Source organism: Punctularia strigosozonata (genome assembly GCF_000264995.1).
Source record: "Punctularia strigosozonata HHB-11173 SS5 unplaced genomic scaffold PUNSTscaffold_1, whole genome shotgun sequence".
Taxonomy (NCBI): domain Eukaryota; kingdom Fungi; phylum Basidiomycota; class Agaricomycetes; order Corticiales; family Punctulariaceae; genus Punctularia; species Punctularia strigosozonata.
In genome coordinates this window covers 1,084,045-1,108,576 of record NW_006767433.1, presented here as the reverse complement: position 1 = coordinate 1,108,576, position 24,532 = coordinate 1,084,045, and the positions used below count along the sequence as shown (strand labels likewise).

Below are 24,532 nucleotides of genomic sequence, written 5' to 3'. Positions count from 1 at the left end.
ACGGCTCCTAGCAGCGCGCGTTGGGTCTAGTGGTCCGACGCAATGGCATATCAAGGACTTAATACAACTTGCCGCTAGGGCGGTATCCCAGCTTCATCACCATTCTACATATATAATGAGGGGAGAGATAACAGAGGACCCTGGGATCAACACCACAGCGGACGGGTATGTTCCCGCATACACTGGAAAACTGGAAGAAAACCCAAACATGAAGCGAAAAGTCACAACTCAATGGGACAGGGTGCTATCGCTTTATATCTTCGCCTTCAGGATGTCTTCCTCTTTCATAAGGCGTAGATCGTCCTTTACGGTCTCCAGGAACTTATCTTTGAGCTGATGCTTAATGCGGAAAAATACTCGGGCACTTCCTGTATGCATCATGTCAGTCAGTCGTCATCATGAGGCTCCCAACCACGACGCACCATTGTTCGCCTCCCAAACCCCTTGAGCGTTCTTCGTCGGGTTACCGGGCCAGATACGGAAATAGCGCTCAAATGACCCGTACGAATGGAAACGCGCTTTGCCGGGATATCCGAAATGGCAATCGGTCGCCGGTGCGCTAACGTTCTATGATTAACGCATGGGATGCGGTAACAAACAGTCTTCACATACCGATACAGGTTATTGACCGCCACCCCGCCCTCCCATGGAAACCACCACTGGCAACGATTCGCGTTCGAGCTGCGAGTGTACAACTCCTCGGAGATAGCTACGACCCGCCGGCAGTAATCAGGATCGCGAACCTTGGTGACAGTGTCGCGGACGACTGTAGCGATCAAGCTGTCGCATTGGGCAACCTCAGTATAAGAGAGCATGTAGGCACATAAAATGCACACGAACCCGAGATCGAGCTTGGCTTCCTCAGGGATTTTATCGGAAAAGCTCGTGAGGGTGATGTTGCCTGCAGAGGTGACGGGCGGGGGGGTGTAGTCGAATCCAGGTGCCGCCTTCACCCCACGGTACTAGTCGAAGGTCAATGCGAGCGAAGGAGAAGAGGCCTCCGAACGTACGTTGACGACGTTCATGAGCCATCTGGCCGGAACCCTCTCTGTGCGGTTAAGAACAGTAATCAAGTAAGCCACTAGAGCGTCTTGCGTGCTGATCTTGACCCTGGCGTGCCTCTCTGCCATGGCGCGCATCTTCTGCAACTGATCCTTTGTGAACTGTAAATCGACTCGACAGGTGCTATCGAGCATCTGCGTGTACATAGCAAAGAAGTGCTCCGGTGCATAATCAATGGCCAGATGAGGGACCAGTGGGATTGTTTCGACCAACGCAGGCCGTTCGAGAGTAGGCGGCTGCGCAGTATACTTTTCGAAAGTTGGCATGATCCGAGGTTGGAGGCCGAGGTAATGGTGGTGCAAATTATCACAAAACTGGAAAAGCGCCAGGCCATCGCCTGACGGCGGGTGTCAGCATACCGATGACCGAATGGCAGGGGAAAATATCGTCGCACCAAGTCCATGGCACCAGCTCGCGGCGAAGCTTGACTCGTTTGTGGCTTCCCAATAGGTGTATTTACATCTAAGCAGTGGTTCGTCGTTGTTGCTGGTGGGAGCAAAACTCCACGGGAGCTGGTCTAGGAAATCAGGGTGCCATTCTTGCATGAACTCCACTTCAGGTCTGGGGTCCACTGAGGTGCGATTGAAGGTGATAGGAACGGCGGAATTTGTTAGGGTAATGTGCCATTTCCCAGTTTTCGGGTCAGACCGAAGCCGGCCGGCAGCGTGAGGATAGTCATGGAGAGTGGCGGCGAATGCCTTTTTGAGCATTTCGAAGTCCAGAGGTCCAGGGAAGAACCACCCTCCGTCAAGCTAACGCGGTGTCAGCATCGGTCGTTGAGACATAGAGGATGTATCTAGGGCTTACGCTGGCAAAGATCAGATCCGTTCCGGGAACGGGTAGTTGGTCGAGGTCGCCGAGCACGGTAGGTACAACGGGCTTCACCCAATGCACATCAGATGAAACTTCGTGAGATCCTAGCAGGATGCCTTTGGGAGTCTGATGAATTTCCGGCATGATGAATATCGCGACGCTCAGGACGTTCAGTTTGGACGTACTTATGATAGTCTCCCTGCCAGTAGCTCAAAACGCTGCGGCCAGGTGAGTTATGGGACGATGGACAACATCAACGGACATGTGGCGTTGAGTGGTGGTGGTGGTGGTGGTGATGGTGGTGGTGTTGGTGGTGGTGTTGGTGGTGGATCACGAGCCTATGTCAGTAATCCCTCTTGAACATATCCAAAGGCTTCATGGATTATGGAGGAAAGGCTAGTGAGACACCCAATCGTCGTTCGTCCAGTTCGTTCGTTCGTCCGAAAATGCGTGGAAGAAACGTCGCGCGAGACAGTGTTGAGTGCATCCTGTACGTCAATGTCAACTCAAACCACCTTTGTTGTGACTAGAACATACAGCACGCCAGGCGCCTCCGTAAGCTTGCTCTGCGTAGCTGGCTGCCACAACAACTGCGTGCACCACAGTTGCCCACCTATGTGGTGTGGTTCATAGTAGCGCGGAGCGATGAGCATTGGACTATAGGATCTACTAAACCGCTGTCGGCTGATCTTCGCCGCGGGTCGGCGAGCAAGACGGGCGCAACTACGAGAGTCTGCTGATGTATCGTGCCTGTCTTTAGTACGCTTGGAATTGGCTGGCGTAAGGGATATAGTATGTACGTGGATGACTTCCGAGTGATTTGCGCTCAACAAGGTTTCGTTCTCTTGTGCGCCTGTTGACGGCAGTATCACGACGATTGAATCAGTCCTTGCTGCATCCTCGTATTCGTATGTGCGTCGCCCGGGTGAGTTTCATGTTCATTGCCAACATCCATATCCACGAAGTCTGATTCCACTGCCTGGGCCTTCTGAATCGGCACTGTTGTCGGCGGAGGTTTGGGATCGTGACGTTTATGAGGCGCTAGATAGGGTGCCGTGTTCCACTTTCTTCGTTGGGCTCCGACCACGAATTACCCGCGCCGTAGATGAGGGGGCATCCGATGGCGGAACAGCGTCCAACCGCCGGAGCTGTCGCGCTGGTCTGACAATCGCAGAGTCCACGCTGCATGGAGTCGGTCAGGCCTTCTTCCTTGCCGAAAAGAGGGAAGGGGAGGATTCGGTGGATAACAGTGGTAGAGGAGGAACAAAGGAGGAGCTGCCCGGAACCGGGCTGGACCATGCGGTGCCGATGGTATATGCGTGCTATCCGAATCCTCTGCGTGGGCGGTCGCGACTGCTCTGACGAGGGCAAGGTCTGTGACTGTATGAACGATGCAATCATCACTCGTCTCCTGGACTAACGTACCGCCTTCGCTGCAGACGCAATCAACGCACATGCTGAGCCCTGTATGTTGCTCGTCGTTCTGACCCAGTGGTCCTGCAATACGTTCGAGCACATTTATTCTGCTTTCAAAGTCGCGTCGCAAGTTCTTGGAAGACCTTGTCAATGTCCGTACCCTCTCGATCAGCGTGGACCCCATCACGGAAGCTTTGCCTATACATAAACAAGGCATGAATCACTGCGGCGCGTTTAGTCGGCAGGAAGAACATACGAAAGGAAATGTGTTACATTCAAAGTAACTATTCGCGGGTGCAGTCGTATCAAACCCTGCGGACTGACATATGTATATGGATCCAAACTTGCGCTCCTCTCGGATCTCGTCGCGCTGAGCGTTGTCGACGACGCCGACCGGAATGGCGCCGGACCGCCGCCAAGAAAGAAGGGCTAGTGTGCCCGCATAATGACCGTCCGAGACGTGATTGATTATATCTCGAGGATCGGGATCAGGGCGAAGAAATGGGCGAAGGCCTGCCACGTCGCCGCTCGTGGTTACACAAGTGCATACATATGCTCAGACCCGGCCTCGTCCAAATTGATGGAGTCTTATTCTGTTCCGCTTCGTTCTCATCCACCGGCCACGACGAGCCATACGAATAATTCCGCATGTTTCACCCTGGTTTCTGCTGACGTCTTTCCCGAGACCCGAGTTCGACTCTGTGCGCGCTTCTAGCCGGCGTAGTGTGCACCATGTATACAAAACTGTTATCCCCCGAAGTGATCAGCATGCATCCATTGTGAAGCCATAGGATCAAGTTTCAGTAGCCCTGTAGGAATCCTCGGTCTTCCTTGATCAGATACATAGGGCCTTCATGACGATGTGCGTGCCGTAGTTAGCCAGCAGTGACGGCAAGCCCGCCGGAATGTCGGAGACAATCGCCACCACGAGGCAAAGGCGTGTTCCCAACATGTGCGCTCTGTACGGCACCAGCTTCCGCAGCCTCTCATGAGCTCAACGGCGTCTTGAAATGAGTGGCCTACACGCATCTTCCGGACCGTAACATGCACAGGACACGCATGGGTACCACACACCTCGGCGTCGGTCACGGATCGGCAGGATGGCTTGAACTCTTCCCCCGTCCTCCCCCCTCCCCCGTCTCCTCTCCCTCCAACGTTGATCGTAAGCCCCGTTAGCTTCCGCCTCGGCACGCTCTGTGACTCGGACCCTGACCTGTTGGCGACTGGACAGTGGAGTTGACCGCGAAAGTACGATGTCAAGCGTCAACCGCTCTGCTTTCATGTACGATGCTCGCCTTCGTACAGCGTCCCTAGAATCCAACGTACGGGCCTCCTTTGATTTATTACTCTGCGTGGCGTCGCTGATAATGGCATACAGAGTCGGTCTTCCGTCGAAGACTCGCCAATATCAACGTTGGTAGACGATATCCCGGTATGTCTCGCCGCATATATTCACTCTTTCGCCGCCTCTGACCTTTTATTTCTTTCTCCGTAGGACATGGACATCCTCGACGACACCGCCATGGCCTACGATCCGACCATGCCCCCGCCGCGGTATCCAGCGTCGGTGTTCGCTTCCACGCCGATCGCGTCCACCTCCTCGTCCTCCTCCATCTCCGTGTCCTACAGCCGCCCGCCCCCAGACTGGTCCCGCACCGCCACGCGCCGCGCCGGCGCCCTCTACTCGACCCCCCTCTCCGACACCGACAGCGGGATCATGCTCACCGACCCCGCCCCGGTCCGCCGTCGGCCCTCCTCCGTCCTCTCCCGCGCCTCCGCCTCGTCCTCGCAGACCAAGGCGACCATCCCGCGCTCGATCCTTTCCCGGACCGACCAGTGCCCCGCGATCCGGCGCCAGCACACGCAGCACTCGGTCAAATTCGTGGACATGCCCACGATCCACTACGACGCGTACGAGGACGAGGAGTACTCCGACGACCCGATGGACTCGGCCGACTCGGACCTGAACGTCTGCCGCCGTCCCCGGCCCGGTGCCCACCACACCCACCATCGCCACCACCACCACCATCCCTCCTTCGTCCCCGAGGAGCCGCCGAAAGACGAAAAGACCAAGCCCGGGCTGTTCAAGCGCCTCGCCCGGCTGACGTCGCCCAAGCCCAAGGCGAGGCCACCACCGCGCTCCGGCACCGAGCGCCGCCCGTCGATCTCCGGGCCGTACCCCCTCGCCCCGCCTCCGCCATTGTCCGGCGCGACCAGCGACACCAAGAACCGCCGAGGCGCCGGGCGCGCCGCGAGCATCCGCTCGGTCAAGTCGGACAGCAGCATGCGCAGCAGCGGGCGTCTGCGCACCTTCCTCGGCAGCCTCGTATCATGACTTTTTCGCCTCTTCTTCTTCACCTTCTACCCGTCCACCTGTGGACCTCTTGTTGTCGTCGTTGTTGTCGGTGGACCTCGCTCCACGCCACTCTCTCGCCAGAGCAGGGATCGCTGCCTCGATCGTCTCTCTCTCGCTCCAAAGGGGACGCGCCGTCCCAGTACCCGCTCACCGTCGCGCGTCGTCCGGTTCGACGGGAGTCCGAGATTCTCTCCCGGCTGACGCGGACGCGTTGAGCGCGGTCACGACGTAGTTGCTGGACAATCATGCCCCTCCGTTTGGATCAGGACGAGATGACCGAGGTGTCAGCGATTGTGGTTGATGTCGAAGTAGGGGTCTGTTCGTACAGCATATATCGCCAAGTTCATGTACATGTGCATGCATCCGTGTTTCGGATGACATACAGTGGTCTATATAGCGCCCTTGCTGGAGCGCAGGGCTTGACGTCCGGGCAAAGTACTGAATTGATCATTGGTCTGCGTCGCCGACGTGACAAAGACGGCATCGAATTGCCCCCGGATAGACCATGGTCCCCGCTACGGACAACTGCACGCGTCTCAAAGGATACCCGTGGCGCATCTGCCAGTCGTCCCCGTACGTGTACACCGCTTCCGCCGCGGCCGCTCGCTTTGCAGCAAACCAACATCTCTTGGTTTGATTTACGGCCGACGCATTCACAGGATTGTGCTAGCCACATCTCGGCGGCGCCTACCATCTCCCCTGTCGTCTATACGTACGCTATGCAACTTCCACGATTGACGCTGTCCCGCCCTGCTGTCGCTGCCGCATTCTGAGGAGTTGCACCAGCTGCTCGTTGAGACTTGCCGACCGCACGCTTAATTCCCTGAGGTGTAATCGTTTCAACATCCGCGAGATTCTGAACGAGGTGCGCCGTGTCTTACCGTGTCATCCAGAATGTTAGACCTTCCAACTCCAGCTCCAGCTCCCATCGGCAGCGTTCTGCGTTATAGAAGCAAGACGTCATCTTTGACGCGCGCTCTCCCGCTTCATCGAGCGCCCAATAGCCCCAGGCAATGTGCGCCGGACCAACCTCCGGGTACGGCAACTCGAAGAAGTACAAGGTGTCGGGTGCCAAGGCGTGGTGGCTCTCCTGTTCGGCATCCGCGTTCTCTGCGTGCGCACTCTCCCCGGACAGATGAAAACGTTTTGTTTTGCGCCGGGGCCTGCGGATCCTGGAGGAACCGGAATCCTCCACTGTCATCACTGAGGGAAGGTGAGTCCACGTACGCCGTTGCCATCACCATTTTAAGCATTCACTATACCTGCGTGTAGCTTCCGTGGGTTGATTCCGACCATATCCGCAACGGACAACGCACAGTGATATAACCACATCCAGGGGGCGTGTGAGTCAGACCAAGGCGCTCTTGACTCCATTCGGTATACCACCTGAAAGGGTGGCATCCGATTCGTACGATTAAGCCTTGTGGTATTCAGCGTTGAGATCAGGACAAGCCTCATCCTCGAGGTGCTCACCGCGTGCAACCTTCACGTAGTCGAGAGTGGCGGTCTCTGAATCTGGGACGTGGACCGTATACTTTGTGGTAGTCACTTGAATGTTTTTCGGTGCGGAAATCCTGATCGTTTGCAGGATCCATCGCAGAGAGCGGATGCCACGTCAAGTTGTCTCCATCTTCGATGGCCACACCAGTAGGTCGACGGTACCAGTGAGGCACCGTTCTGAAGGCATTGCAAGAATTCGATCGGAGGTTTCCCAGTATATAAAACCATTCTTCTAGAGGATCGTCGATGTCAGGGATTGCGTAATAGGATGTCACGTTATGCCCAAGGTGCTATATACCACGATCGTCAAATCGCATGAATCTCGTCGCGTCAGGAAGCATGACTCACGGTGAGCACCATTGTGCGCTGGAAGAAAGGGCGAACGCCTCGGTCGATAACGGAAAAGTCAAACTCGATCAGTACACGACCTCCATCATCGACAACAGGTTGGCATATGAGCTAACACCAATATTCTCGTCAGGTAATGCTGCTAAGGCTCTCCATAGGAGTGCGACGGACATGATGGAACATAGTTCCAGAGGTCAACCAGATATCCTTGGGGACGAAGAGTCTCGTGTGTTCCGTTACGGTTGCCTCGTAGATGAGCTGCCTATGCATCATGACATGAACCGCATGAACACAATTGCCAGCATGCTAGGGCACTTACACATGAAGGTTTGTCACGGGTATGACTGGAGGAGCGTTTCACATGGTCTTGAAAGAACATCAGGGCATGCTGGCGATGAATAAGTTGGCATATCAACATGATGCCAGTCTCTCTGAAACTCACGCTGATTTCTCGAGTCTGACACCCCCGGTCAATAACGATCCAGACGAAAGGGGAACTAGCACGAACAGATCTGACAGCAAATTCAAGTTGTTCACACAAGCTCAAGCTTGTTGAAGCATCACTCACACTTCTCCGCCCTGTGCATGGTGGTTCAGTACAACAGACGGAGATGGCAAACAGACATCCAACCTGTATGAGCAACATAGAAAGGGATTGCTGACTGGCGTCGAGACATGCCGATCACTTGCTCGAACAGAGGCGACAAACTGTATCCCGGTCGATATAACTAAGGTGCCAGTCACCGAGTCGCAATGCTCACTGTAATGGAAGACTTCGGAGGAGTTCGATTTTGGCCTGAAATGCGACATCTCGCTTAGTGAATGTCTTGACGACCACCGACTCATTCGTCGAACGTAGAGTGGCGAGTAGAGAGACAGATCCCTCCTCGTCACTTCGTCATATCTCTTCTCTGAACACGAAGTCGCCCCGACCATACAACGGGAACTAGAAGACATACCCATCAGTACGATGCACCAGGTCGGGTACATGCCGGCTCACGTCAGGATCATACTCAAGTATCGCAACGTCGTGACGACTGGAGACGGCGGCAACGTCATGAGCGGTAGCTTCCGTGCGTCGGCGCATCTCGGACAGGTTTTCTAGAGCCAGTTTCAAACCAGCTTGTAACGCATTCAGATCCAGCGAGGATTGTAGTTGCGTTTTTATCTGAGTGAAAGATTTATCCAATGCACATCAGGGGAGCCAGGTCATTAAGTCCGCCAACCTGGAAGACCTGAATCGCGTTATCGAGTTTGCTTGAGTTTTCCCGAAGCTGGATCTCTATCTTAGAACGATGAATCATTCGCTTCCATCTTGATAGTTTAGACAATTGGAGGGCGAGGCTTTGCGTTCGCTCCAATACGCTGGTGATATTGGATATAAGTTTCTGCAGAGTACGAACTGTATCCCGATGAAGTAAGGTACTTACATTTGTAACGCACTGATGTTATTCTGCAACGTTGACATCACCAGTTCCTGCTGCTTCTCCGAGAAACGATTGGTGACGGCAATAGCGACGGAGGCAGCACGCTCCGCGAGCAGCGCGCATTCCTCCTTGCTATTTTCCGCATTCTGGGTGCTGGACTGAGTACGATGGTATTCACTGGTATCATTATATCCTAACTGACCTCAGCGATCTTCGCAATTTGCAGAGCCGTTCCCAGTAAGCCCTCCAGGTAGTTTCCAGCGACGGGGACAGCTCTCGAAATTGACGTAGCTAGCTCCAAGGCGGTAACGACTTTGTCCATGTTCGTGCAAATTCATCGACGGAACTGCCCTGCTTCCCGGGCACTGGTCACTCAGGAGATATGAGCATGTGGCGAGATATTGCAACAGGGAGTTTGATGTATGGGAGCAAGGCACTCGATTATCGTGCACAATGGTACGGTACCATCGGAGGTGCCAAGCACGTGCAATCAAAGAGAAAGCAGCAATGCATACAGCCGATTTTTGAATGTCGAGTTATATCGTTAGGTGATCATTAACATTTTGAGACCGAGTATATGTTAGTCTACAGCATCCGTCCACATGCGTGCCATGGTATCATCGAAGCATATTAGTATATCGTAAAAGTCGTGAAACTCATTCCCAACCCGGTCCGCGAGAATCTGGCCCCTAGCCTCCCGCGGTAAGACAGACAGCGCGAGTCGCTACCAGAGAGCCCGCGCTACCATCAAACGGCAGATCGACAGTGAAGAGAACATCGCTCCGGTCGTTGTTGAGGTAAACCGGGAGGTTGACGACTGTCCTATCGGGATCCTCCTCCCCGGTCTGAACCCATCGAATCTGCGAGGGATTCAGCCTGACCGCATCACCGTCGTTCAACACTAGCTGATCTGTTGACCAGTTGGCTCCTTCAAGAACCAAACCTGATGACAACGAATTGAGTTTGCGACGAGAAGAGAACATGAATAGCACGAACCGTCCACGATGAAAGCGCCTGGATCGTTGATTTGTTCGATGTCCAAGTATAATCTAAGAGTCTCGAGACTCCATTTCTTGCGATGGGCTACAGCTTGACGAGTAGCTGTAATATACGCTTCGGGGAAGAAGAGACCGCCCAGCCAGACTTCGAGGTTGTTGAGGTTTTCTAGGCCAGCAATGTGATCGAGTTGTCCAAGACGGCGCGCCAGGTTAGGAATCCACTCCGATACAGTCATGCCTTTCTGAACCTTATATCGCTTCCAATGCGTCGGTATAGCGCCTGCGAGAATCGAGAAAGTATGAGCGAGGCATGAGTAAAACATAAAACCTGACTGACCTTTGGTGAGTTCGCTCATTAATGTGCGTAGGTGATTGGTCTGCTTGAGTTCTCCTTGGCACACTTTGATCACGTCTGTGAGATCCCTCCGAACTTGCGATAATAGTTTGCTTCCTATCATGCCCTCGCGGTGGAATAGACGGTACAGCGGGTCCTGATTCTCAGTAGTTGGCTTCGACAGCGTGTTGAAGTTCTAGAACGGAATTAGCCGTAGTTCACATAGCAGACACGAGGACAGGCATACCGCCGGTAAGAGAGCAAGCCATTCCTTGCATCGCTCGTGAAGTTGCCTCATCCATGCTGGCTGCTGCGTAGCCTGGGTCGCGGCAGGGCCTGCGATAGGTGCCTCGTCGTCATCGTCCTCCAAAGTTCGCATCTTGCGCAAGTTGCCAAGCAACTCGTTACCTGGTGAGATATTAGCCGTGGTTCAGGCGGCTAGGTAGAGGCAAACCTTTCACGATGGCAATGACTCGTTCCGCTGTCGGTGGCAAGCTTAGCCAAGAGGGTGGTTCGCGGTCCGGTAGACCTGTCACCCAGCTCAAGAAATGCTCGATCTTCGTGCCATCGGGAGCAGTCAGCGCTTGGGATCCGCTAACGCCGGGCACGAGATTGAAGTCGACGTTGTACGCAGACGGGGTGAACAAACCGTCAACGAACGCATCCAAGACCCTTTGGTCGAAGTCGCTGTCAACGCGACCGCCATAGACGGCCTGCTTAATGAGGGCACGGACGGCATCCCAAGGGATAGCGGCTGGATCAATGTTGGCCCGACCGCGAGCCGCTGCGTTGAGCCATATGTCTATGGTGTTGCATGCGGAGCGCATGTCGGAGTCGTTGAAATCGTATGTCTTGCTCCAACCCAATGGCACGTATCGCAGGCGCTCCTGGACGATCGCATGGAACCATGCCAGCAGGAAATAGAGGCGGACCTTCTCTGCAGGACCTTGCGAGACACGGGGCCCACCGATGCTACGCAGCGAATCGAGCAGGTTGGCTTTGATGCCTGGAGGGGGTTCATTCATAATCAGGCGTGATTGGCGAAGGATGTTGACCGGTATCGAGGGATTAGCTTCCATGGTCAAAAAGAGGCGGAAGTTACGGTGGGGGTTGAGCGTCTGCAACTTCTTCTCGAGTTGACCCAACCACGCGGGTGCAAGGTGGACATTTTTGAGCAGCACCCAGGATCCTTGGCGAGCAGCCAGCGATATTGCCTGGTCAGCAAGCGTGAAGCCTTCCTGTGAACCCATTGCAACGGAAGCGCATCGAGTGCCGTTATCCTGCACAAGATTCTCGACTCGATAACTAGCATCGTAACCGGGCACGGAAATTAGAGCAACGGGGGTGGCGGCGAGCACTTCGTCTGCAACCATCGCCGCGAGGCTGTACTCAACCTGGGTTGCAAGGTCTGTACCGAGCGCGATCTGCGCGAAGCGCGTAGTGGCTTGCAACAGCCTGTCGGGTCGCAGGCATTTGATGACGAGCACTCCACGCAAGGCGTCAATCACAGCTGGGGGGACAGTCAGTCGATGCGCCTCAACCTGAAACCTGAAGACGTGCACTCACGAGAAGAGGGGTCCCACGGTAACGGTACAATATTCTCAGGTGCGGGAGACTCGAGGAACGGTATCCAGTCACTTTCGTTCTCCTGAATGTGTTTCTTGACGGGCTTGAATATCTCGTCCTTCGCAAAGGTCTGCAGGCGAAGCGACTGTTCCTCAGTCAGGATAGGTGAAGCGTCTTGGCTATCGTTGAGCATGATTCCTTCTCCACTTTCCAGCAAAAACTCCAGTTCGTCGTGGATTTCGTCGATGCCGCGCAACTTCACCTGAGCCAAAAGAACTGCCAAAATCAGCTGGTCGCGATGGAAGAGTGCCCTGGATGTACGCTGGTATACCACGAGGAAAAGGTCGTTCAATAAAACGTCACGACGTTGAATATAATCGGTGATGCCCTTGAGATGTGGGTTCTGATGGAGCACGTAATCGAATATATCGAGGAAGAATCGCAAGGAGAACTGATAGAGGTGGTTGACGAGATTGAGCTGTTCCAGGATGAAGTACACAGAACTGCAGGCTTGCGCCAGAGGCAGGTATTCTGCGGTAACCTGTTCGACCTCCTTCATCACGACGTCGGTTTCCTCCACCTTGCGAGTGATCTCTGCAGCCTCTCGTTTCAACGTCTCGAGCGTATCGATGACCTTGTCGTCGTCAAGGATATTGCCAGAAGACTCGTTGAGCGCTTGCAAGAGCAGCTTTTCCAATGTTCGAAGTCGAAGGCGGAACTCGCCCTGGATCTTCATAAGGTCCGTGCGCTTCCTTTCTGTATCAGGGCGTTCAACCTTAAGGACTTGATCCAGCGATTGGCTTTGCAGACTGCTTCTGGTCATCGTGAAATTCACGAAGGTGACTCGACTGCAAATATCCGGAGAGAACTCAACCGAGGGATCCCTGGTGGTCAAGAACATTGTAAAGGCAGGCGAGAAGTCGATATCTTGATTGCCGAGTCTGATCAGTACACGTCCGCCGGTTCGCCTGATTTCCTTGTTGAGGACTGGGTTGAGGATCGGGTCCAGATGCTCCACGTCCTGGATCAGCAAAGGATTTCCAAAACGGAGAGCGCTCTCGAGGACTTTCAGGAACGCTTCGTCCAGGAAACTGGTGACAGTAATCTTGCGGTCCTTGTACTCGTTGAGAAGGAACGAGGTAGCCTGACCAGTGGGATCGATGATGAGGGGGTAACGATCGTAGCGCTTCAACATAATGGCGTTCTCCGTGCACAGGCTGTCGGAAGGTAGGGACTTCGACTGCCAACTGAGACGATCGTCCGCGGTAGATAGGTACTCAGCGAATGAAAGCTCCGGCTTGAACTTGATGTTGGCCTCGGTGAGGTGATTGGACCATTCGTGCCACATGACCTCGCGGTAGTGCTGGTCGAAGAAGCCACCGTATGCAAGGAAGGCGGCGGAAAGCAGCACATCGCCGACAATCGTGCTCATCTCGGCGTCAAAGGTACGGCTGCCAGCTTCCCATCGGCCTCGCTCTGAGGATAAGGACTCCAAGAGCTTCATGCTCCGGTCGACTTTGCCCTGTACTCGATCCATCTCCGCCTTGATTGCTTGCGTGTCGCTGATGAGAAGCGCGTACTCCTCTTTATACTTCTGAATACTGGCTTCCAGTTCGGAGATCATCTTAACCATCATGGCAGCTTGCTTCTTCGTATTCTCCGCCTGTTCCTCCAACGACTGCACTTCATTGCGCAATGGCTCGACGCGATCGAGTATCTCCGAGAACTTGACTTGCGCGAGCACCCATTTCACAAGTGGACCACAAGCTTTACTGGCGCGATTGACTGTTTCAAAGTTGAACGACGGTCTGCTAAGGAAGTCCTTCTTCATGAGGTCCCGATGGGCTTTGGTCATCTGATTGGCGGTATCGAAGTTGACGATTCTTTGGATGAAATCATCTCGGCGTATAATGCCTTGCACTGTCCTCCAGCCGTCGATCTTGTGTCCAAGGATCGTGCAAACCGACTCCATGGCCAGTTTCACCGCCTCCGGAGGATTCGCCATAGCCCGAACTTCCTGCAACTGTTGCTTTTTGATGCCACTCACTGCCGACTGAGCGTCAAGTACGGCGGGCTCCGCATCCGCAAGATCTGCCATGACAATCTCACGACGTTGCGCGATATGTTTGTCTTGCTCGACGAGGGCCGCTTGAATTTCGATGGAAGCCTTTTTCTTCGATTCGGCCTCTTGTTGGTCAGTGACCATCTGCTTAAGTTTCTCGTTCGCCTCCGCGTTCTTTGCCTCCAATTGGGTGCGCTTGATTGCAAGACTTTTGCGAAGCTCCTCGACTTGCTCGACCGTGTCGCGTAATTTGTCCAGACCAACATGCAGGTGGCGTTGCTGCTCCTCGAGCTCATTGCGCTTTTCGTTATATAGTCGGACATAATGATGAATGCTGAGGCATGGCGTAAGCATGGCCACTTTAGGGCGCCAGGGGTGCGAAAATAACTCACAAATCGAGGTAATGGCGAGGAGTCACATAATTGTATCGTCCCTGCCGCCGGCTGAGCCGCTGATTAATCTGGTGCATGCTCTGGTGCACGAATACCAGAGCATTTACGACTGCCGTACGATGGAGGGGCGGCATAGCGAGTTCGCGGTATGCAATTGGGAAGTGAATAGGGGGCGTGTAGGACGCCAAATCCAAGTCCAATGTTTGGGTGAATTCCATGCCAACCTGATAGAACGCCTGGTCGGACCAGTCACCAAACCAGTCAAGTACGCAGCGATTGAATAAGGCGGGAGAAGTCGCCGCTCGCGAGGCAAGGCCATTTTCCGGTGGGTTCATCGTGAAAACGACGTGCAGATTGCGAGCGACTTGTTGGGTGAACCACCGGTAAAGTTCCTCGTGCGAGTCCAGCATCAAACCGTCACGCTGCGACCCCTCTTTACATGCTGTCATCAGAGCAGCGTGCTCGTCACCCTCGAAAAGGCCGGGTACTTCGGCATTAGCCAACAAGGTGTTCATGCGCTCCAAGAAGCCGGAGTCGAGTACGTTGGATTCGTCCATGATAAAACAAATCTTCTCGCCCTTGCACCCTGCGCGTCGTAAAACGGTACGCAGATCGTCATCGAAGTCGTCCCCTGTGTACTTGTTAGATACTTTGATCTGGAAAATGCTGAGGCCGTTCATCCACGCGACGAAACGCGATAAGGTAGTCTGTAGAGTTAAGTGAGATGTCGCCCCTCACTCAACCTCAGTGGAGACGAACCTTGCCGCTTCCGCTTACTCCAATGAGTAACAGATGACCCTGGACTTGACGGAAGACTCGATCAATGCGTAGTACATGATCCAATACGTCGTTAAATAGGACCAGGGGAACGTCCAGCTCTTCCTCGTAGAATACGCGAAGGCGGGCTTTGGTGTAGTCGCGCAGCGACTCTCGGTCAACGGGAATGTAGTACTTGGAGGTCCAGTTAGAGAACAGGATAGGTCGGACAAGCGCGTCGTCACGATTGATCGTCGGGAAGTGCTCCATCGCAATGTTATCGATCTGTTCATCAGTCCAGCGGCGCTCCTCCTCAGTCACAAGTCGATCTTGGAAGAGTCGTAAAGCCTCATGTGCCCATACGCGGACGAGACCTTCCACAGACAGAATCTCCAGAGGACGAATTGCCTCATAGACACCACGTACCCATCGGGTGAGCTCACGAGGACTATAAACATAATGTGCCTGAGCATCGGTAGTGAAGCGCGATTGCGAAGCCAGGTAGAAATCCACCATGGCATTGGTGAGTGGCTCGGAGTAGGCGCGGAGATTCGGGACGACCTTCAGGGCACCACGGATGTATGTGCCATAGATCTGTTTGAGTGACAATTCTCCCGGGTAGTCCACCATGACAAGTGGCGCGTGGCGAAGGAATCTATGACTGAGCGGTACACGACCAGGATCGGTGGGAGGATTGCAAGCGCCAACGAATTGGATACGTTCAAGCTTGACCCATGCCTTGTCGCTTGCCCGCCAATAGCCATTGCATTCCACAAGTTGGCGAATGAATGAAATCACTCGTTGCGTGCCGTATTTGTCCGCAGCAGGCAGGTTGATCTCGTCGCAGAAGACGACAAGCCATCGACCAATCTGCACAGGGGCAAGAACCACGCCATTGGGTGTCTTCCGATACTCGCAGTACTGCTCGAAGGTCTTGAGTATGAGCTCGGGTGTGGTAGCACTGGAGAAGTTCAAGCCGACCACCTCCATGTCCGGTAACTTGCGCAATGCACTGAATAAGGTCATTGTTTTCCCCGAACCAGGAGGCCCGCAGAGTAGAAGAGGCTTGTGTTCTGACAACCAGGAGTATAGGACTTCCTCGTGTCGGATGGTGTCAACAGTGGGTACCACAACATCGGACGCGGTCACCGCTTGGGCTTCAATCTCGATCACAGGCACCTTGCCCTGCCACGGGGTCCATTCGCCGTTCGCTACCTGCACGTCATAGTCCAGCAAAGAGCTGCCAGGAGGCATGGGTGGGAGATCGATCCCAGTTTGCTTGCGAAGGAAGTCACCCATTTCTGAGCGCAGATCCAGCTTGGCGTCACCTGAGAACGCCCAGATAATGTTGAGGAGAAGACGCTTCGTCGCATATTGTTCGACGCGTTCCGGAGATAACGGGAAATCGGGGTGATGAATGTTGTATTCCACGATGTTTCGCACTGTCTTGTTGATGAGAGAGAAGAGCGTATTGAGCGCGCGAGTCGCAGTGAAGTCCATGATATGTTCGATGGATTCCGCGAAAGCGAGAGCAGAGCTAACGAGATCGCCTTCCGCGAAGTACGGCTCCAATAGGGCAGCGACTTGCTGTTGAGTGGTCAGATTTGCAGAGATTGCTGCATCGGTGGCTTCCGCACGACGCCCAACGACGTCCAATGCTTCGTCTTCATCGGCGTCGAGTGCAACAGCCGATAATGTGTCAAGGTAGTGACGATAAACCATGGGAGGCTCGACTACATCCTCACTGAACCAGATCATGCCGCAGCGACTGACCGTAGCCAGAGTTGCGTATCGAAGGTGCTCGACTTCGAACATGATACGAACATTCGGCGGTAAGTTCAGGCGCTCGCCATTAGGCAATGTTAATAGTTTGTTGTCGTCGAGTACACTTCACGGAAGAAGTCAGAACATCAAGAGAGGCGGGATTAGCATGAGATTGACTTGCCTGTTCAAGTTTTCGACCCACTCAGGGTCGACATCGCCGTCGAATATAATCCAGTGTCGTTTGCCACTTTCGCCTCGTACGTCGTCCACGATTTTGCGCAGGATATGTGTGAATAGACCGTCGTTCCACTCACGCGTAGTGGGGTCAAGTGTGCCATAAAGAGCGTCCTTGTGCATGGCTTTTGGATCGATGACGTATGCAATTCCCTCTACACCGTCGAACCTCTCCAAGGCTGCTAGTAAAACCTGCCATGCATTCGTCTTGCCGCTTCCGGACGGGCCAACCATCATGAGACCGTGTTGAATCTTCTGAATCTGGTAGAGCTGCAAGATCTTTGCAACCCAGCGCTCGCCCGTGACCAGACGACGCTCAGAACACACTTTCACAATCTGTTCCTTCAGAGCACCTAAGTCAACAGGTTCATAATCAACTCCAGGGAACACGTCCGCCAACAAACTGGGATGTTCTTGTCAGTATCGCAATCTTGTCGACGAGAATGGTGCATACCTCGTCAATAAAGGTACGTCATCAGCAACAAGCTTGGGAACAATGGTCTCCGTTACACTCTGGATCAGGATGACTTGTTCGGAAACGATGTCAGAGTGGGCATCGGCACCATTTGCTTGGTCGGCGCTGTCGCGATCGGATTGCAGTCGTTCACGCTTGAGGATACCTGCACTGGCTAAGACAGCCTTGAGCGCGCGAAGACCGAAGTCATAATGGGGTTGCGGCGACAGTTGCTCGTCGCAAAGGTTGAAGAAAGGAACTATTTTCGAAGCGAGTGACTCCGCTGTTCGGAAACCCTGCGAGAACAACATGACCTGGGCGATGAGTTCCCGATCCGGTCGCGTCATGGCCATCCTAAGTCGTGCGTGAGCGAATATTGCAGCTCGATGCGAAGATGTGCTCACGGTCGGAAAAGTTTGGTCAGGTTGGGTGGCAACTGTGACCGACCGGCGTAGTTCGGGTTGGTTGTGATGAAGATACCTATGCGACGTTTTGAGCAACGTAAATTCTACATGTCCTTGAGTGCGTACCAATGTTCTTGTTAAGCTTTAGATTCTTGCCCACGAGCTCGATCTCGGTGTTTGGATTCTTGACCAAAGCCGCGAGACCTTGCTGGATGGTTTGAACTTGCTGAGAGACTGCGCTGAGAATTCGTTCTTCAAGACGGTTGAACTCGTCGAAGCAGCCCCACGCTCCCACTTGACACAGCCCGACGAAAATGCGCCCCATTGCTTGGAAGTCGAACGTTTCGTCGCAGCAGAAGACGAGTACGAAGCGCCCAAGCTGTACTCCAAGGGCCTTAACGGACTCGGTCTTGCCTACGAGGCATGGTCAGTAACTCGAACACTCGGATACGCGGTTGTATCTTTACCAGTTCCAGCAGGCCCGAACGGCGCGCCTCCAAGTTGCTTGTCGAGCGCCTGGGTCAGGGTCAAATAACACCTGTCTGTCAAGGGGGTCTGCACCAGCCGATCTGGCACGCCCAGATACTCCCATCCGTATGGAAAACTTGTCTCTGCTACTCTAATTGAGAGCCTGTCGAGTGGATTCTCGAGGTTTCGGTCCAGGTAGAAGCGCATTTGATAAAGCCAGGAAAACGCTTTATTGTCCGCGACCTTCTCTTGGATGAGGATGCGAGTAACGTCACGTTGGTGGACCAGTTCCGTGATCAGATGCTCGCATTTGCGACGAGTGACAGGAGCGAGCTCCATGAGAACGACGTCAGCAAGGAGACCAAGACCTTGAATGATAGTACTGAGGGGGCCATCCAGAGACTGCGAACTTTCGAGAGCGCTTTCAATGGATGCTGTCCAAGCGACCTGGATGGCGAGCGTAACAAGCTGTGCGGGATATTTCTCCATCCATGCGCGAAAGGTTTCCAGCGGTAGCTGGCGACCAACGTTATAGAATTCTTGCAGCTCGGCGACTGCGTCGCAGAGCAGGTTGGCTAGGGATAACCTCATCTCCGACTCGATCTTGGCTAACCAATCGTTGATCTTGGGAAATTCCTTGAGCAGAATCGGCGTCGTGAAAGGTACTTCCTCGCCCTCCCTTGATGTCATCCCCTGTATCTGCGTCACTTCGTCGTCCAGCAGAACCGTTGATATACCCGCAAACATCTTCTTCAGATGCTTCATTATCCGCAGGATCTCCTTGCTATTACCGATGATTTCGAGTAGATCCTCGTCACCAACGAAGTAGAATCGCGGGAAACTGGCACGCTCCCGTTCGAGGTACTCTCCGAGCGCCTTCTGTATCTTGTTCAATAGATCAGCAAGACGCTCGAGACTCTTCTGGATAGCGGGAATGTTCATGACGTCGAGGACGAAGGGAGATTTGTAGACTTTCTTCATAACGGCGAGAAACTCTGTATTGATGTTCTGGAAACGGGCGCTCTCAACGGGAAGCAGGTGTTTGATATCCGCGCTTCCGGAGAAGATACCCTCGAGATATACCCACTGACGCTGGACGTCAATCCACACGTCTTGTGCGTAGTCAGCAAGCGAAAGGACCAAACTGCATGTGACATACCGAAGAGGACATGTATGCGGTTCAGTTTCTCTTCCCAAGAGCTGGCTTCCTCCTCGAAGACTGTATAGATGATGAGTTCGGTTCACTTGCACCAGGAAGAACGGACCTTTGTAGTACGGAGAAAGCTTCATAGCGGTGAGTGAGTTGAGATGCTCTCCGCATTTGTTGAAGAGGTCGTCCCATCCCCTGATGAGCCGACACTTGTTCTGGTAGTTAACCAAGTCTAGCGTATAGCTAGTCCAGGTCTCCTTGACCTGTTTGATGTATTCTTCGAGCGCCATCTGCAGCGTAATGTTCAGCAACGGGTATAGTCCGGTGGACAAAACCCACATACCTCGCCCTGCGCTTGTATAATAACCTCCTTGATCAACGTCTCGTTACGCTTCAAGTCAAGGTCGTAGACATGACCCAAAGTCATCCTGCGAGTGGAACAGCCACCAGGGTCAGCAGGGTTGCGTACCATGCACAAGAACACATACAGAGACAGACTCGGCTGACTTGGCAGCCTCAACACCTTGAACAGCTGCTTCCAGTGGCGGTCTTTCAGAGCGTCCGACTTGAGCTCCGACACGATAGTATTGCTCTTGAGCAGGCCCTTGAGTACATCTTGCACGTACTCAAACGCTGCATACTGCCTCATCCGCGTGGGCATATCCTTTGTTGAGCTCAGTAATCCGTCAATCTGAGTCCTCAGCTTCCGCGGTTGCACCGTCGCCCATGGGATCTCCCTCAACTCGCCAATCTGACTCCACACCCCGCTCAAGGCTGTCCATACGGCCTTCAGGTCTCGAAGCTCTTCGAAGACGGGTTCGAGGCGAGTGTGCCGGATGAGCTCGAGGTCGAGGGCCTCCTTGGCGCGACAGACGAGATCGTATTCTTCCTGTACACGGGTAAGCTTGCCTTCGAAGATATTGATGGTGTTCATCGCCGTGTCGGCTCGCATGTTGCCTTGCACAGGACGTGTTTGCTCCCATTCGGCTATAACGTCGTTGATCTTGTTCTCGACAATCTTGTCTTCGGCGGTGATCTTGAGTTGTAGGCCAGCTGTCGGCATCGTCAGCACGGTGAAACCCGTATGCAATAGGTCTTGATGCCACGTACAGAGTTGCTCCTGAATCGAATCGTTCTTCCTCTTCAATATCTCATTATACGCACTCCATTCCCCCCGTAGTTGGTCGCTGTACAGCCAATCATCCGGGAACTGGTATCGAAATCGTTCGAGCGTCTTCTCGCCGCTTGCGCATAGCTCGATCATGGGGCCCCATGCTTTGGATTTGCGCTTGAGGTCTTGCACGAAAGTGATGAAGGTAACCGCCGCGGCGGTCGACGAGTTGGAGGGCGCAAAGACCTGCAAATTAGTCCATACGCAAATTAGAATTTGATGACACGCGTAACTTCAGCAGCACGAACCTCCATCGTCGTTGTCGTGAGCAACGCGTCTCCGCAACTGCAGTGCTCGCTTTTTGGGACGCGCGAGCCACGTGCCACTCATCGGCTTCGTCTCCTCCCTCGACGAGTACTCGGTCACCTAGACATCCTTTGCTGTTCGATATATACATCGCGGAACATTTGCCAAGATGTCGGGACGTCAGCAGCGTGTGATGGTCCAGCCCATCGTCAGTAGACCTTCGCTCTGGTGCACCAGCGCCTATGAATCTCATGTTTTATGAACCATCTGCAGAATGTCATCTTCAAAAACCTGCAGCAGGCATATATATGTGCACCACAATGATGCTGCGAAACGCTAACACCGATCTGCAGCGCCAAAAAGTCGTCGTATGGTTGTACGACAACATCGAAATGCGCATCGAGGGCCGGATAATTGTGCGTCAATCTACCCCACATGCATACCACCCGGGTTAAACCTGCGCATCAAAGGCCGACCTGCACCGTTCCATCTCATGAAACGTGTCGGGCGCCTTGCATGGCATACACTCCGTCGTTCACGCTTCTTCTTGTCATCTAAGGCTTCACGAAGGCTACTGTCGCTCACACGCGTTTCTATATTCTGTTATAGGGCTTCGACGAATTCATGAACGTTGTTATGGACGAGGCTGCAGAAGTGTACGTTAAGGAGGCGAAGCCACGGAGAGAAATTGGTGAGCGATGACCACTCAGTGCTCGCGTGCGATTTTAATACGATTTTCCACAGGCCGAATCTTGCTCAAAGGAGACAACATCACGCTTATCCAACAAGTTGTATAAGTCGTTGTCATACATCGCCTGTGTGTCGCTCTTTGGCCTTTGTCCTTGTAATCACAAATCCTGCTTGTTCCGGACATCGGTCGCGCGGAAAGTTACCTCGTACGCTTGCGCCAAACATGAATTCGGAATGCATTAGAATCTTCAGCCAACAACGATGTGGAAAACATGGTACAGCACAGACCACCTGATACTTCAGGGCATTATTATTCTCTCCTAGTCTTCTCCGCTTGCCATCTTGCCCTGACCAGCGCCGCGCCTTCCGCTCTGGACCGGAGCACAGGCGGCAGCATCTGGAGTCTCGCAGCTTCCAGGTGTGGAGGAACCAACCCATCATTGCGAATGACCTGAGATACCCATTCGGTCAACGTGCCGTGCACGACCAGCTCGGAGCACTGGGCATGGTTCACTCACCGAGCCGATTGAGAGGAAGAAACCGAAAGTTGCCGCACTGCTGAGCATGTACTGGGACAGCGTAGCCATGACACCCCGAGGGCCAGCACCACCCCTGCAAACCATCAGCACAGGAAGGTTCGCGGGTTTGGAGCACGTACCGGAGAATACTATATGAACCGAAGATGAAACCAATAGTCAGGCCAACACCAGTGCCCATCATGGCACCCATCCTAAAGAGACGAGCAGTCCAGTATGTTCATTGAGTCTCCAAACTTCGGCCAAAGTAGGTAGAGCATACTTCACTGCCGAAGGTCGTTAGCATTGCCAGACATTCACCAATGTAGTCAGGTGTGCATACGCACTCTTTTGCCACACGGAGGGCTCTGCGCCTTGTCCCTGTACCCTGTGTGCCATTTCGTCTGGAATGTTCGCTGAATGTTGTGGGGGACGGACAAGCGCTCGTCGGTGTAACGTCAGGACTCGAAGTTTTGACGCGCGCGTTGCACCGCCGAGGTAAGCAGGCTCGGTTGACTTGAGACTATCACCTCTGCCCGCACTTCATGTCTGGAATAAACGCTGGCGACGAGGTACGCCCATAGTGATCACCAATTTGCGCGTTCTGACGCAACGTCGTGGGCGCTCAGAAACTCGTCTTCGAATCGTCGGAGGCAGTCTCTGTCGTTTCAACTTTCGATGACCTAGGACTGAAGGAGGACCTCCTACGTGGTATCTACGCTTACAGTACGTGCACGGCATCTTTCTTGTCCTTTTCTACCTCACAGCACTCCTAGACTTCGAAAAACCCTCCGCCATCCAGCAGCGCGCCATCCTCCCCATCATCCAAGGCCGCGACGTAATTGCCCAAGCGCAGTCCGGTACCGGTAAAACCGCCACCTTCTCCATCTCCATCCTTCAATCCATCGATGTCACCGTCCGCGAAACGCAGGCGCTCGTTCTGTCTCCGACGCGCGAACTGGCGACCCAGATTCAATCGGTCGTGCTCGCCCTCGGCGACTACATGAACGTTCAGTGTCACGCATGCATTGGCGGCACGTCCATCGGCGAGGATATCAGGAAGCTGGAATACGGGCAACACGTCGTGTCCGGAACGCCAGGACGAGTGTTCGACATGATCCGCCGGAGGAGTCTTCGCACCAGAAACATCAAAATGCTCGTACTGGACGAGGCGGACGAGCTTCTCAACAAGGGCTTCAAGGACCAGATATACGACGTCTACCGGTACCTTCCCCCCGCGACACAGGTCGTGTTGCTCAGTGCGACGCTCCCTTACGATGTGCTCGAGATGACCACGAAGTTCATGACCGACCCCATTCGGATCCTCGTGAAGCGTGATGAATTGACTCTGGAGGGAATCAAGCAGTTCTTCGTCGCCGTTGAGAAGGAAGATTGGAAATTTGACACCCTATGCGACCTTTACGATACCCTCACCATTACGCAAGCTGTGATCTTCTGCAACACCAGGAGAAAGGTATGTCACCCTATATGCGCATATGATTCTGTGATACTAACCTGATTGACAGGTAGACTGGCTAACGGAGAAGATGCGGGCCGCGAATTTCACGGTCTCGTCCATGCACGGCGAGATGGTTCAGAAGGAGCGAGACGCGATCATGGCGGAATTCCGTGGTGGAACATCGTACGTGTAGTCGGGATGTGGACTTGTCGAGACGATGCTGACGATGCTGAACGCCCATACCAGGCGTGTACTCATCACCACCGACGTCTGGGCGCGTGGTATCGATGTTCAACAGGTTTCGTTGGTTATCAACTACGATTTGCCATCGTGCGTACGCAGTTTGGTTCTTACGGCTCGCATCCTGAACGTTCCCGTAGAAATCGTGAAAACTACATTCACCGCATCGGTCGTTCCGGCCGTTTCGGACGCAAGGGTGTAGCAATCAACGTGAGGAGCTTGGACCAAATGCCAAAGACGGAAATATTGATTGTTATAATAGTTCGTCACTGTGGAAGACGTCAAAATCCTTCGTGACATAGGTGAGTGGACCGCGAATAATCGTAGCCTGATCGCGATGCTGATCCCTCGCTTTGCCAACAGAGCAGTTCTACAGTACTCAGATCGTACGTCTGTTCCGTCGCTCTCGCTCCAGTCCATCTCTCAACCTCTCTTCAGGACGAGATGCCGGTGAACGCCGCCGAGCTTATCTGAGCTTGTGCGGTCCCGTCTGCATGCCATCTTGTATTTTATGGGTAATGTTTCGGAAGCATACCGTCTGTTGCGACTAGTGTTCCTTCACCGTACATATACTGCTCTGCCTGTAGTTCGGTATTCATGCAACCTTTGTCTACATCCGCGGAAGACAAGCGTAGGCGATAGATCAAGTAGTTGTTTTCGATCGGCCGAAAAGAGATTGCAGCTTGACTGAAGACTGTCGCGTTCAA

The 24,532-nt window shown here is 53.7% G+C and overlaps 7 protein-coding genes across 7 annotated transcripts; 3 read left to right on the top strand and 4 right to left on the bottom strand.

Annotated features, from left to right (window-relative positions):
• Window positions 1-252: 252 nt before the first annotated feature.
• Window positions 253-2,019, bottom strand: PUNSTDRAFT_129132 (uncharacterized protein; the record flags this gene model as incomplete). The annotated part of the gene is made up of 7 exons (XM_007378302.1): window positions 253-368; window positions 423-559; window positions 613-780; window positions 841-962; window positions 1,011-1,399; window positions 1,457-1,814; window positions 1,870-2,019. 7 exons carry the CDS (start codon window positions 2,017-2,019, stop codon window positions 253-255), a joined length of 1,440 nt encoding a protein of 479 aa, XP_007378364.1.
• Window positions 2,020-4,384: 2,365 nt separating this feature from the next.
• On the top strand, window positions 4,385-6,051 carry PUNSTDRAFT_139987 (uncharacterized protein). Its single transcript, XM_007378301.1, has 4 exons — window positions 4,385-4,453; window positions 4,523-4,613; window positions 4,670-4,723; window positions 4,787-6,051. The coding sequence occupies exons 2-4, from the start codon at window positions 4,545-4,547 to the stop codon at window positions 5,624-5,626; spliced, it is 963 nt and encodes a 320-aa protein (XP_007378363.1). The 5' UTR covers window positions 4,385-4,453; window positions 4,523-4,544; the 3' UTR covers window positions 5,627-6,051.
• A 2,342-nt stretch (window positions 6,052-8,393) lies between these two features.
• On the bottom strand, window positions 8,394-9,244 carry PUNSTDRAFT_129130 (uncharacterized protein; the record flags this gene model as incomplete). The annotated part of the gene is made up of 5 exons (XM_007378300.1): window positions 8,394-8,441; window positions 8,496-8,663; window positions 8,722-8,860; window positions 8,926-9,068; window positions 9,125-9,244. The coding sequence occupies 5 exons, from the start codon at window positions 9,242-9,244 to the stop codon at window positions 8,394-8,396; spliced, it is 618 nt and encodes a 205-aa protein (XP_007378362.1).
• Window positions 9,245-9,470: 226 nt separating this feature from the next.
• PUNSTDRAFT_139986 (dynein heavy chain protein 1) lies at window positions 9,471-20,929 on the bottom strand (the record flags this gene model as incomplete). The annotated part of the gene is made up of 19 exons (XM_007378299.1): window positions 9,471-9,865; window positions 9,919-10,200; window positions 10,258-10,450; window positions 10,502-10,662; window positions 10,709-11,764; window positions 11,821-14,216; window positions 14,275-14,981; window positions 15,034-16,918; window positions 16,976-17,431; window positions 17,483-17,836; window positions 17,887-17,962; window positions 18,013-18,300; window positions 18,354-19,466; window positions 19,514-19,573; window positions 19,620-19,794; window positions 19,848-19,932; window positions 19,993-20,557; window positions 20,615-20,861; window positions 20,924-20,929. 19 exons carry the CDS (start codon window positions 20,927-20,929, stop codon window positions 9,612-9,614), a joined length of 10,359 nt encoding a protein of 3,452 aa, XP_007378361.1. The 3' UTR covers window positions 9,471-9,611.
• A 105-nt stretch (window positions 20,930-21,034) lies between these two features.
• On the top strand, window positions 21,035-21,858 carry PUNSTDRAFT_78993 (Sm-like ribonucleoprotein). Its single transcript, XM_007378298.1, has 5 exons — window positions 21,035-21,129; window positions 21,195-21,221; window positions 21,275-21,337; window positions 21,531-21,612; window positions 21,666-21,858. Exons 1-5 carry the CDS (start codon window positions 21,091-21,093, stop codon window positions 21,716-21,718), a joined length of 264 nt encoding a protein of 87 aa, XP_007378360.1. The 5' UTR covers window positions 21,035-21,090; the 3' UTR covers window positions 21,719-21,858.
• PUNSTDRAFT_78990 (uncharacterized protein) lies at window positions 21,829-22,551 on the bottom strand. Its single transcript, XM_007378297.1, has 5 exons — window positions 22,474-22,551; window positions 22,443-22,446; window positions 22,270-22,341; window positions 22,130-22,223; window positions 21,829-22,062 (listed from the first exon to the last, which is right to left on the bottom strand). The coding sequence occupies exons 1-5, from the start codon at window positions 22,523-22,525 to the stop codon at window positions 21,922-21,924; spliced, it is 363 nt and encodes a 120-aa protein (XP_007378359.1). The 5' UTR covers window positions 22,526-22,551; the 3' UTR covers window positions 21,829-21,921.
• Window positions 22,552-22,633: 82 nt separating this feature from the next.
• On the top strand, window positions 22,634-24,479 carry PUNSTDRAFT_94499 (DEAD-domain-containing protein). Its single transcript, XM_007378296.1, has 9 exons — window positions 22,634-22,698; window positions 22,756-22,852; window positions 22,903-23,600; window positions 23,653-23,768; window positions 23,832-23,915; window positions 23,966-24,035; window positions 24,088-24,127; window positions 24,189-24,211; window positions 24,264-24,479. Exons 1-9 carry the CDS (start codon window positions 22,672-22,674, stop codon window positions 24,297-24,299), a joined length of 1,191 nt encoding a protein of 396 aa, XP_007378358.1. The 5' UTR covers window positions 22,634-22,671; the 3' UTR covers window positions 24,300-24,479.
• The last annotated feature ends 53 nt before the right edge of the window (window positions 24,480-24,532 follow it).